The sequence below is a fragment of the Crinia signifera genome, chromosome 8 (assembly GCF_055691185.1).
Source record: "Crinia signifera chromosome 8, ASM5569118v1, whole genome shotgun sequence".
Lineage (NCBI taxonomy): Eukaryota > Metazoa > Chordata > Amphibia > Anura > Myobatrachidae > Crinia > Crinia signifera.
This window is the reverse complement of record NC_139224.1, coordinates 150,754,622-150,768,389: the sequence shown is the minus strand read 5'-3', so window position 1 is coordinate 150,768,389 and position 13,768 is coordinate 150,754,622. Positions and strand designations below refer to the sequence as shown.

The 13,768-nt window shown below is 46.7% G+C and overlaps 1 protein-coding gene across 2 annotated transcripts in view; it reads left to right on the top strand.

Moving 5' to 3' along the window:
* The first annotated feature begins 746 nt into the window (after positions 1 to 746).
* Positions 747 to 13,768, top strand: part of TTC39A (tetratricopeptide repeat domain 39A) — a 125,312-nt gene continuing 112,290 nt past the window's right edge. Inside the window, exon 1 of one of the 2 annotated variants that reach the window (XR_014454494.1) lies at positions 747 to 899. Coding sequence is in view for 1 of the 2 variants with exons in the window: in XM_083157379.1 (XP_083013505.1) it covers positions 808 to 899 (92 nt within the window). In the remaining variant the exon portion in view is untranslated. The remainder of the gene's footprint in view (positions 900 to 13,768) is intronic. The other variant, XM_083157379.1, reaches the window with a different exon arrangement.

Sequence of the window (13,768 nt, the reverse complement as noted above, 5' to 3'; positions counted from 1 at the left end):
TTTAGTAGAGGTGACAATCAGCTTCTACCTATCTGTAACCCCTGGTTAAAATGCCTGTATTCAAAACTCATATCCTATGTTAAATACCAGTAAATATATGAACTAACTAAATGTAGTGTTCTGTATGGCTATGTTTTTTAAAAATGTTTATATAAATTTTGGTGTGTTGGTGACACTGTATATGTCAGATTTCATTGATGGCAGTGGACGTATATGTCAGATTTCATTGATGGCAGTGGACTTATTTGTTGGCTGCTATATGTACAGTATATACACAGTTCACAGATGTTGGAGAGGGCGTAGGGATATACAGCTGGGAGTGATTTGCCCTGTCAGAGGAGAAGGGGCAGAGGGAAAGAGAAAAGAGGACTACAGGATGAGGTACCTGGGAGGACTCTATGAAAAGACTTCCCTGTGTATTAGAGGGAGAGCTGTGAGGTACCTGTAAGTGAGGGACAGAGGCCTGTACTCTCACTAGGAGAAAGGTGAGGCATTCCTGTGTGCCTGCAGATGGAGCTACACCTGGCATGTCAGTCAGCTCAGAGTAGGAGATGGAGGAGCCAGGATAAAGTAGCCAGCCATTAACATGAGAACTCATTGGAGGATGCTGGACAGAGGGACAGAGGAGGGAGAGTGGTGAGTTACCCCACCCCCAGAGTCCCATATTAGGCCAAAAAGGTGCAGCTTGACGTTGAGTGACAAGTGACACCTGGAGTCACATAGCAGATACATTGCAGAAGGGGTGACACTGACAGCCTCCTACAGTAATGTTTCCCAAGCCTTTGCCAGAGATAAAGATGGTGATTCATGCACCAAGTTGTGCACAACTACAGAAAGCTAATTTACAGTGACCGTGAAACACTGACAGACGTTATAGCTGCGCCCACAGAGAGAGAGAGGTAATGTACACTGACAGAGCGTTATAGCTGCGCACAGAGAGATAAGTAAGTTACACTGCAGCAGTGGAGACTCTTGGCTGACAGACCACAAGGAGCCCATACACGCTCCATTGTGGTCCGGCTACGTTCTGTACTGTGCGATGCACGCTCCCGCATATATCGGGAGCGCGCATATCGGGTCCGCTATATCGTCCGATGTTTACCGATAATCGGTCGAAAATCGGCCGATATTTGTCCGATGCTCGCTCCCTGGATCTTTAGCTGAATCTTCTGATCTTACAAAAGATCAGAAGATTTTACAAAAGATCCATAGGGAACGCACACGGGATCTTAAGAAAAATCTTTGATAAAGATGTGTGCTTGCCTGAAATCTTTTGTCCAGGACAGGCAAAAGATATCAATGCTAATTTATGCGCACATCTTACGATCGCAGATCTTTCTAGTGTGTGGGCACCTTAATAGACAGCTTAATTTATTGATTATATTGGGCTGCACTCTGTAACCACACGGAGGATTATGTCATATGTTTCCTGTCAGTCAGAGCTGCAGCTCCGTGATCGTGGGGTAATGAGGACCGAGTTCCCTGACCGCTGCTCTATATGGATATCCCACCTCTACCTAAATCTGTACATGTCCGATACACCAGATCGTCCCTACTCCCCACAAATCTCTCACGGTAAAATCACTATCTTCAGTCTCCCGAGCCCTCTGCTTTGGTGTCACCCTCTCCCTCCTCTCAGACTTGTTGCTTTCACACACAAAATAATGCTTACGTGTTCCTTTACTCGGCAAAAATGCTGCAAAAACCCTTATCTCCCACCTCTGCTACTGCAATGTTCTATGTGGTTTTCCACTCCCACATGATTCCTACTTTATACCGAGTGTCTGTTTGACTGATACTTCTTAAATCTCAACCTTCATCATTAAATAATATTTGCTATATCTGTGAGCAGTAGCTTAAGGCCCCCATACATCAGAGATGAATTGGGGTAGTAGCGCGATGCCTCGACGGCCAGGTTAGGAATATTGAACATGTTTTAAAACCCTGATTCCCTGATATCGACTATTTTTGGATTGGGTTAGGCAAGTTTATTTTCCCAACGCATCACCTATTATCGCTGACAGCTGGATCTGGTGGGGGACTGGGGCAGCTGATGTCTGAGGGCATTCACCTGTCTGATAACCACATCTAGATCCCAAAATATACATGGTTTCCCTCAGCTCACTGAATGGTATTAGTAACCAGTCTAGAACACTACATGATAATAGAATTCAGAGATATTGGTTACATATGTTTGCGCAATTTATGTGTAAGCCCTCAAGCCATAAGTCGAGGCTTCTGTGTATATTGGTGGTCCCTAGCGCTATATCTAGGTTCAAGGTGCGGCACCTCAAAAGAAAACATTTTCTCACCTGGTAGTACTAACACTGGTACAGCTATTGCCCCAATGTCCATTCTGAGCCACACTCACTCCAGTTGGTCACAGCTCTGCCTGTTTCACGCTAGAGTGAACATGCTCTACCACGAACATGGCTCTCCTGCTCTTCTACATTCACATCTGTATTTACAGTATAGTGTGACCTGTTTGGTGTATGTTGTGGTACTTTGCACATCTATGGTGTTAATAACTGAGTGATCGGAAGGTGTTCACCTTCTGTTTAGTTTAGACTTTATACATGAGCACGGTCTGGAAATTCCAATATTTGGTTTATATTTACAATGACATCTAGTTATTTTTTCTTTTCCACACCGGCTCTCATCTCTGGAAAATGCATCATTTTTTTTCAAATATAATTTGAATTTACCTACCGTGTGCTTGTTTGTCAGGCTGCATTGTGACACGGTTATGCTGGTCACATGACTTTCCAGGATGTGGGAGCTTATAACGTGGTAACACATAATCTTAGTTTAGGGTTTGTATTCATATTGTGCAGGTGTGTTAAACAGGGTATGGCTCATAGGGTTGACCGTCATTAGGTCGACACAAAAATTAGGTTGACATGCATTAGGTGGAGAATGAATCTTTACTAATCATGTGCACACGATGCATGCTATGATGTGTGCACTACATATAAACCACTCGGGATAACTCAGCATGGGAGTGCGATGGGGGGATTACTAGCCCCTCCATACCTCCAGGTGCCACAGCATCTGCACCCATGGCCGTTCCACCACAGATTTCCATGCCTCAGAAATTGTGACAAGTTCACACTTTCGAGTGACAGTAATTGTAGAGTACTTATCCGTTTGCCGGATAGTCTTTTTCTTTTGGGAATACTTTTTTCACCACAAAGCAAGCTGCGCATTGGATTGCATGTGCCTATTCTGATTTGGCCACATTTTCACCTGATTTCTCTGCCCAATCTGCCAGAATCGGGGGAAAGGGGCCCAAATCGTATAAGGGCCAGCTTAAGGCAGGGCGCCACCAAGTCTGCCTAATTAATTAACTAAGGATATCTATGAGGAAGACCTTGTTGTACTTGATGTAGGTATTGGCTGTGTAACTCCTAAGACAAGGGGCAGATTTATTAAGCTTGGTGAAGTGATAAAGTGGAAGGTGATAAGGCAGCATCCAATTAGCTCCTAACTGTTGTTTTTCAAACCCAGCCTGTAACTTGACAGTTAGGAGCTGATTGGCTGCTACGTTATAACCGGCCACTTTATCACTTCTCCAGGCATACAAAATCTGCCCCAAAATATCTACACTTTAACTTGAGGGTCTGCAAAGGGGGTATTGGTGGTGGTGGGGGGCAGTAGGTTGAAGTTTTGTTTAGGGTGGCGAGAAGCTTCATACCGGCCCTGATTTTAACAAAGCACTTAATAAGATAAAGATGGAGTCGGCCTTGTCCGGCGCCCACCAGAATGTTCCCTCTGGGGAGCGCCAGCAGACAGGGACTCCATTAAACTATATAGATAGATAGAATCGCCAGCATCTGCCAAGATGACAGGGGCTACATCTGTGACTGCCATTTTTCTGGTACACATAAGAAAATAAAAAGCAAACATTTGATGACAAACACCAATGCGACTTCTTATCAGCTGAAGATGTGAACGGTGTCTTTATCATTTACATCCATCTGTTGTCCCTACATCTAAAATGCAATAAAGCTTGGTGAAAAGTGCATCGATGTGTGCAGGCCGTCCCAGAACAGAAACACATGTCCTTATCTATATCTGGGAGCAATGTGCTACTTATTCAATAACAAATGTGCCTGATTTGGCTGAAAATTATCTGTACGTATTTGCAGTGTTATTTTCAATGCCTATGAAGAATGTCCATTGTGATATTCACCTCACAAGATCCGTTTCCAGTGGAGCACGCAGGAGGGGTTTCTGAGTACCCAGAAACCCCCCAGGAGTCTGAGGGCCCTAGGCTGAAAGCTGAGGGTCCCCTCTTTCCATGGGTACATGGGAATTTTAAATATCGGCCCTTGGGAACTGGAGATATCTGCCTTCAAAAAGTGGTCCCCATCCAAGCCTGTTAATTGCTGTTCCCAGTCAGATATTTCTGAATGGAAGCTGCACAGTGTCCCCCACCCTCCTCTTTAGTCCCCCGTATGCCCACACACCCCTATCCCTACCCAGCTTCCTGCTCTCCTGAACCATAACTTCCACCACTGGGGAGTCGCTGACGCTGTGTTGCCCACATACCCCTATCATGCCTCATAGCCCAGCCTCCTGCTCTCATGCACCCTAATTCCCACCCAGTAGGAGGAGATGCTGACTCAGGGGCACCGTCCTGTGCTGCCACGCTGGACCCTCAACCACTGGCAGAAGCTGCACAGTGCCCCCCACCCTCTTTAGTCCCCCGTATGCCCACACACCCTATCACTATCCAGCTTCCTGCTCTCCTGAACCGTAACTTCCACCACTGGGGAGCCGCTGACGCTGTGTTGCCCATATACCCCTATCACGCCTCATAGCCCAGCCTCCTGCTCTCATGCACCCTAACTCCCACCCAGTAGGAGGTTACACTGACTAAGGGCCACCGTCCTGTACGCCTGTGCTGCCACGCTGGACCCTCACCCACTGGCAGAAGCTGCAATACAGGGCATCTTTCATACAATTCTAACCATATTTCTCACAATACAAACGTTCACAAATTAAAGGGCGCAGCCCCTTACGCCGGTGTGAAGAGCGCCCGTAGGGCGCGATGAATCACCTAGTAGTTTTATATTCTCGTTGGCAGAATGCTCTGCCTCCTGAACTCTGATCCCCTAGTCCCCAATACTATTTAGTAGGTGGGATTCCATACCTCCCAACATTTACAGACTAGCAATCGGGACGCTGCTGCGCGCCGTAATTTTTCGGGGTGTGGCCTAATTTGGGGGCGTTGCCTATACTCGCGGCTCTTGCGGCGAGGCCACGCCCCCATTTTGCCGCTTTGGGGGTATGACCCAGAGGCTCTGTGAGCCTCTAGCCATGCCCCCAGCCCCCTGGCTGCGGGAATAGACGCTGTGCGCATGCGCACAGCGTTTATTCCCCGCTGCTTAGCAGCTGACAGGGGGGACTCCCAACAGCCCCCCCACACCGCGGGACACTGCCGCCCGCGGGTGGGACAGCGGGACAGGCCCTGACAATCGGGACTGTCCCTCTAAAATCGGGACTGTTGGGAGGTATGGGATTCTCTAGTTATTAATTCCTTTTAAAATCTAAGAAATCTATTTCCGGGAACTGGAGATATCTGCAGTCAAGCAAGCTGTCCTCCCACCAGAATAATAAGCCCACTCCACTATACATCCCTCCTCTGCATATTAAACATCCTCTACCACCCTGGAAGTTATGTATCAGGGCCCCTTCATTCAGCCCAATTCCCCCTTCTCCCACCCCATCTCCCACCATCTGTGCAGTAAAGGGGTATTAGTGGAAATTACTGATCCAGGCCCTACATGCTGAGCGGTTGATATAATACCCCCTACCACTCGCGGGGCATCAAAGCTTCCCCCACCCCTACCGCTGGGGGATCGGTAGGGGCTCCAATACATTGCTATGCCCAGGGGTCTACACTGCTGTTGACGCCCCTGTATGTATGTATGTATGTGTGTGTGTGTGCATATATATATATATATATATATATTATCATTTATATACATTTGGTCTATCTATAATACTGTAACTGACCCGGCATATACTGGGTCACCTAAGTGTCCATCTCTGTGCTTTGCTCCGCCCCTCTGGAAACCCCCTTCTGGAAATCCTGCGTTTGCCCCTGCACCCCTGTGCACAGCATCGAATGGTTTTCCCCGTTTGCAGACCCCATGCATGTGCACTGCGTACCGTGCGCATGGACGGTCGTTCGATAAACAATCAAGCGGCAAATAAATTCGCAGCCCAGCAATCAGGTCTGTATCAGGCCCAATCACCTTAATTCATGTGTGTATGCAATGCCGATGTTTCACAACTGAGCGATTGTCAGCAGCCTATTCATGTGCTGCGAGTGATGGGACCATGTGGGGGAGATAACATGGACAGCAATATGCAAATCTTGCATCTATTTTGCCGTCTGTGCAATTGGGAGTAACTCTGACCCTTCCACTAATTGATGACTGTGATGGGGCGGAAGCGGTCATCGCTGACATCACAGACCCTCCCCATAAATGCCCGGGCACATCACTTTTTCTGGAAAACGGCAGGTTTCCACCCCAAACGCCCACTTCACCCTTACACAGTCAATATGCAAAATAGGATTAAACATCTTTTAAACTGACCGTGACGCTAGTTACAAAACAATAATATAACCGTAAAATACCATTAATAAACAGAAAGACTCAGACACCGTGATTGCCAGTAATGGGTATTTATTTATTTATTATAATTAAATCGATTAGGAAATGTCTGGTGGTAAAGATGCCCATAACCTTCCACCATCTGGGGGGTGTCCCATGTATATACCATATAATATATACCATATTATAATCACACACTCGTAAGTAACCATAATATGAATAAAGACTCGGAGACATGTATTTGGCAGAATAAAAGGTGGAATTTATTTAAAACACATTAGGATTATTTAAATATGTTTAATAAACTAAAGTTTGGTGGCAAAGGGGCCTATTCGGGAATCAGTGAGAAGAGTGGAGGGGTGAGCCAGAGGAGATGTTACCATGGCAACCAATCACACTTCTCCCCTCTTTCACTGCTTCATGAATAGTTCCCAAAGAAATTAAAATTTAAATGGATGATCTGCCAAAAAAAAAAAAAACAACAACTTTTGTTTAATTGAATGCCAATTAGTCGAATTAAGACAAGCTTCAGGGCCAATCAGAAGCAACATAAAGACACATGAGGGGAAAGAGGGTTGGGGGAGAGAAAGGATAACACAAGTAAAACTCGGCAAGAGGTGAACCCAAAACCCTGCTGAGGGACTGAAGAATTTGAATTGTTGCCAATTAGCCAAATTTCAATGAGCCAAATTAAGTCCGTCAGTTCAGGTAAAAAGGTAAAATCCCTCAAGACTTCTGCTGACAACAGCAGCAAGTAGCTAATCCCCGAGTAGGGTAGACAGGGGAGACAAGACAACAAGGACACGACCAGCTGTAACAGTACTTACGTCCTCGGATTTCCTTTAAAGACGACGCAGGAAAAGTCTGCTCAGGCATCGGGTGCGGCACAGGGGGCAGATGGTGTTAATGTCCAGCCACTGTGTCAGGCATGAGATGTGGAAAACATGCCTGCAGGATGTGACCGCCACTTCCTCTCCAATCCGAAACTGGGAGATGCAGATGGGGCAGGACTCTACAGCGCCTCCTTCTGTAAAGGTGCATCTCCTGTAGGATGGAAGGCGGGCAAGGATGACTGCTGGTCTTCGTGCTCCTGCCACTGCTGGTGCTCCTGAGGACGGCACTGCTGCTGCTGGTGGTCCTCCTGATGTTGGGGCTGCTGCAGATGGTACGCCAGAAGATGGTCTGCGGCGCCCTGACCGTAGCCAGGAGGTGTTCGGATATGGCCCAGTTCCAGTTAACTGGGCCAATTCCCTCCGGCTCATTGGTGATGGTAAATTGCACCAAAGGTGCACAAAAAAAAGAAAAAAAAAAGAAAAGAAAACACAGATGTTAATGTGCGCTGATCTCTCTGATCACTGATAATACCTGGAGTACACTCGCTGTAAAAGCTGGCTCTCTCTAGGGGGGTCTTTTTTTCTTGCACTCACCTCTGCTCCTGCTCAAGAAATGACAGTGAGAGGCCAGCACACTGAGGTTTTCTACCTGGCATGTGGCATGCGGGCGGCAGTTGGAAATGGCAGTTGGTCTCTCTGCCCCTAACCCACATCATCTTCCCACTAATATTACACAGTAACACAGTTGGGGAATCAGTGGGAAGTGACATATTAGTGCTCAGGAGTCACCACACTGGGGCCCAGATGCAATAAGATTAAAAAGTGATAAAATGGAGAGTGATAAACAGCCATCCAATCAGCTCCTACCTGCCATGTCACTGACAGATTTTATATATATATATATACACATAAATAAATAAATATATATATATATATATATATATATATATATAATGGAAATGAGGCTGCACGTGCAGAATTGGAGTAAAGAAGGTGCAAAATTTATTGCTGATTGGTCCTAAAGGTTTCGGGCTCCATTGCCCATCCTCAAGGATCACTACAGTGCACAGATATAGATATATGTATATATATATATATATATATATATATTTTTTTTTTTAGTTATTAACAGTTTCGGTACTTATATGTTAGTTGGGCGCCCACTAAGCAAATAGCTTAGTGGACTATTCTGCGTAGGCAAATCGCATTGCATCACATCGTATCCGATGTTTTGTATGTGATGCAATGCGATTTTTCCATAGGGTTCTATGTTAGTGACTTTACTATACAATATTGGGTGCCATGGCATCCGATAATCACATCCTATGTTTTCCATGCGAAACATCGGATGCAATGCGATTTTTCCATAGGGTTGTATGTTAGTGAATTTACTGTTCAATATTGGGTGCCATGGCATCCGATAATCGAATTGCATCCGATGTTTTGCATCCGATCTTTTGCATGTAAAAGATCGGATGCGATGCGATTTTTCCATAGGGTGTTATGTTAGTGAATGTACAATATCGGGTGCCATGGCATCCGATAATCATATTGCATCCGATGTTTTGCATGCAATGCTGTTTTTCCATAGGGTTGTATGTAACTGATTTTACTATACAATATCAGGTGCCATGGCATCCGATAAAATATCGGATCCGATTGGATAGGGTTTTATGCCATATAATGTACTATCCATGTATTATGACATATAATGTGATGGACGCACCCCCCCACTACCCACGCCACCCCGAAGCGTGGCGAGCGCAGCGGAACGCGTTCGCCCGACCTTTTCCTACCCCCACAATCTTATATAGTGTGGCGAGCACTGCGAGCCCCGCAGGGGACACAAAATACATGTAATGTAATACGCGTCCCCTCGCAGGGCTCGCTGCGCTCACCACACTATATAAAATCAACTCCACGACGACGTGGATAGAGGGGGTAGGAAAAGGTCGGGCGGACGCGTTCCGCTGCGCACGCCACGCTTCGGGGTGGCGTGGATAGTGGGGTGGGGGTGTGTCCATCACATTATATGTCATAAAATACATGGATAGTACATTATATCATAGGTGTGCGCACGGAGGGTGCCAGGGGTGCACAGGCACCTCCTAATGGCCGCCAGCACCCCCACACGATTGCACGCAAAATTGATTTGTGGCCAGCAGTGGTCAGGATAGCATTACTTGCCTGCCACCGCCGGTCTCCAGCCTGCACGCCAAACAGATCACAGCGGCCGGGTGTTGCTGCTGCGGTGCACGGACCTGAGGAGCTGGCTGGTCTCCATTGAAGTCCGCCCCTATAGACGTCACGGCACACAATGCTGTGATGCCACAGCGTGCACCCAGGCTGTCCTCCCGCCCACACTCCCGTCCTCCTGCTGAGTCCTCTCAGATCCAGCTCAGCTGCACACCACAGCGCCGTCACTCAGCACCTCCATCCTTACCAGTGATAGCCACGCTGAGCAGGAGCCAGCGTGAGCTGAGCTGCAGCCAGGCATCTAGTGTTCCTCCTAGGAGGAAGCAAGATACAGTAGGTTGTTATTTGCTTTGAGACAAAAAAAACAGTAATGAAATTGTAAAGTAATAAATGTGCAAATGACATAGCACATTGAGTACTGTACTACTGACTGAATTTACTGTGTTGGGTAGGAGTAGCTGCAGCACTCACTGAGTGTCTGCTGCAGGGGAGAGAGGGCCAAGGGGGAATATATTGTAACAAACGTATTGCTTAATGCTTAATTGGTTGGTGCTTTAACCCTTATTCTCATTTGCTGATCACTGCCGATGGCAATATTGGGGGAGGGGGACAGCATCAGCAAGTGCATAGACACTTGATGATGCTGGCCGCAAGGGGGATGATGTCAGGTGGAAGCGATGGTCATGGTGCAGCATGACTGTCATTGGACTCCCTTGTCCGAACATGTTTGGACGAGGTACAGCATACACACTAGGCAATATTGGTCACACTATTGCTCAGAAAGCCCTTTCTGAGTGATATTGTGACCAATATTGCTTAGTGTATATGGGGCTATCTGATATCCCTGCTTTGTTATATTTAATATAATTTCGTTTGCATTGATGCCCAGTAGGCGGGGATAGACATGCCCCTCCAATTGTGCACCCACTAATAAAATGGGCTGCGCACGCCTATGCATTATATGGCATAAAACCCTATACAATTGGATCCAATATCGGATCCGATAGTTTATCAGATGCCATGGCACCCGATATTGTACAGTAAATTCACTAACATACAACCCTATGGAAAAATCGCATCGCATCCAATGTTTTGCATGCAAAACATCGGATGCAAAGCATTGGATACGATGCAATTATCGAATGCCATGGCACCCGATATTGTATAGTAAATTCACTAACATACAACCCTATGAAAAAAATCGCATCGCATGCGAAACATCGGACGCGATGCGATTATCGGATGCCATGGCACCCAATATTGTATAGTAAAGTCACTAACATAGAACCCTATGGAAAAATCGCATCACATGCGAAACATCGGATGCGATGCGATTTCCCTTCTGTAACCTACGTATGCTAAGTGGGCGCCCAACTAACATATAAGTACCACAGTTTCTTATATAGCACAGCATATTCCATTGCGCTTTACAATAGGAGACAGTGAAACAACAAACTGGGTATTTACAGACATTCAAAGGTATGAGGGTCCTGCTCGCAAGCTTACAATCTATAGATATGTGTATATATTAGAGATGAACGGATTCGCATCCTAGAGATCTGAACCCCCACGAACTTACCTGATCCGAGGCCGGATCCGAGGAGTTTGCCGGTTCCCGCCATCTTTCCGAGTCCAAATCGAGGCTAAAACGTCATCATCCAGCGTCGGATTCTCGCGAGACCTGGGGATATATAGTTCCATGTGTGCTGTATCAGGTCAGGGATGCCCACATGTGTGACGCATAATTCCTGGGGTGAGCCAAGTGTGTCATAATTCATGGGGTGCTGCTTAGTGTGCCATCACAGTCCAGGGGTGATGCTAAGTGTGCAGTATCAGTCCAGGCGTGAGCCAAGTGTGCTGTATAATTTATGGGGTGCTGCTAAGTCTGCTGTATCAATCCAGGGGTGCTGCCATTTTTTAAACAAAAAAATAACTCTTTTACTGCAGGAGTGTCACTATGTGTGCCATATAATTCCATGTGTGCTGTGTCAGTCCAGGGGTTCCGCCATCTGTGCCGTATAATACCATGTGTGCTGTCATGTGTGCTGTATCAGGTCAGGGGTGCCACCATCTGTGCCGTATAATTCCTGGGGTAAGCCAAGTCTGCCGTATAATTCATGGGGTGCTGCCAAGTGTGCCGTATTAGTCCAGGGATGATGCTAAGTGTGCCATATCAGTCCAGGGGTGATGCTAAGTGTGCCTTATCAGTCCAGGGGTGAGCCAAGTCTGCCAAATAATTCCTGGGGTGAGCCAAGTCTGCCGTATAATTCATGGGGTGATGCTAAGTGTGCTGTATTAGTCCAGGGATGATGCTAAGTGTGCCGTATCAGTCCAGGGGTGATGCTAAGTGTGCCTTATCAGTCCAGGGGTGAGCCAAGTCTGCCGTATAATTCATGGGGTGATGCTAAGTGTGCTGTATTAATCCTGGGGTGATGCTAAGTGTGCCGGATCAGTCCAGGGGTGAGCCAAGTCTGCCAAATAATTCCGGGGGTGAGCCAAGTCTGCCGTATAATTCATGGGGTGCTGCCAAGTGTGCTGTATTAGTCCAGGGGTGATGCGAAGTGTGCCATATCAGTCCAGGGGTGATGCTAAGTGTGCAGTATCAGTCCAGGAGTGATGCTAAGTGTGCCGTATCAGTCTAGTGTTTGTGCCGCCCACTTGTGTCGCTTATCATAGTTATCCAACTACTTGTGTACAACCTTTTGGCCTAAAAACTATTTTGTGAGGTGTTTAGAATGGAATGGAGTGGAGATCAATGCTCTTGAGGTTAATAATAGCGTAGGAGCAACAAAAACACCTAAATTCTGTGATTTTAGTGTTTTTTATGCGTTAAAAAAAATCAGAACCCCAAAACCATACATACATACATACGTCTGGAAGCCGCACTCATCGGTCTCTAATTATTGGTAGGGTGCGGTCAGGAAAAATAGAAAACAAGTATTTGCTACCAGTATCCCGTCTGGGAATAGAGCAAATAGACCAGAACACCGAATGTATATGCACCAGGATACTGTGCGGACACTAGCATATCTGTGTGCGACTGAACCTCTAAATCTATCTACATATACATAGCAGGCACAGCTGTATTCTATTGTGCTCAGTATACAGACTCAGTCGCACACAAGTGTCACATATCTAATTAATCTGCACAGTCTCCAGCGTTGTGGACTAAGACACTTTTGGGGGTAATTCAGACCTTCAGGCTGCATTTACTAGCGAGCAGTCAAAATTGTCCTGCAGAACATTGGAATCCCAATTGTAAAATGCCTGGCAGTCAGGATCCCAACTGACAGGGGCTATTCTCCCTCGTGGGGGTCCATGACCCCCATAGAAGGAGAATACAACCTGTGAGGAGCGCAGCGAGCCCACAAGGGGTTTTGATGTGCTTGCCCCTCTGTCAGAATACCGGCAGCTGGGATTCCAATGTCGGTATATTGATCGTCAGGAATCCCGAGTGTCAGGCCGGCATACCACACCCCTGCAGTGCCCATGTGTACATATTCTGCTGGTCTTGCTTAAATAACCTTTGTTGCACCTTCAGACACAATCATTTATTGCACCGATGAAACTGGCACTAGCCCCATGTTAGGGGCAGAGTATGGCCTCCAATGTGAGCGATTGTGCATCTGAGTGAGCGACAGTGACACAAGCATTAGACTACTATAACACGCCCATAGGATGGACCATCTCTGTGCACCTGCGTATCCACCTCCCAGTCACCAATACATGTCTGGTCCTATGTTCCTCACTAGCGGCTGTGCGACCCTTTAGTGACTATGACACATGCGCAGTAACAGAATATCGCTCAGCTTCTGGAACAGCGTCCATTGCAAACAGCTTATACTCCGGCACCTGCATATCCTCCTCCCAGTCACCAATATATGTCTGGTCCTATGTTCCTCACTAGCGGCTGTGCGACCCTTTAGTGACTATGACACAGACACAGTAGCAGAATATCGCTCAGCTTCAGGAACATCGTCCATTACAAACAGTTTATACTCTGGCACCTGCATATACTCCTCCCAGTCACCAATACATGTCTGATCCTATGCATCGCACTAGCGGCTGTGCGACCCTTTAGTGACTATGACACAGACACAGTAGCAGAATATC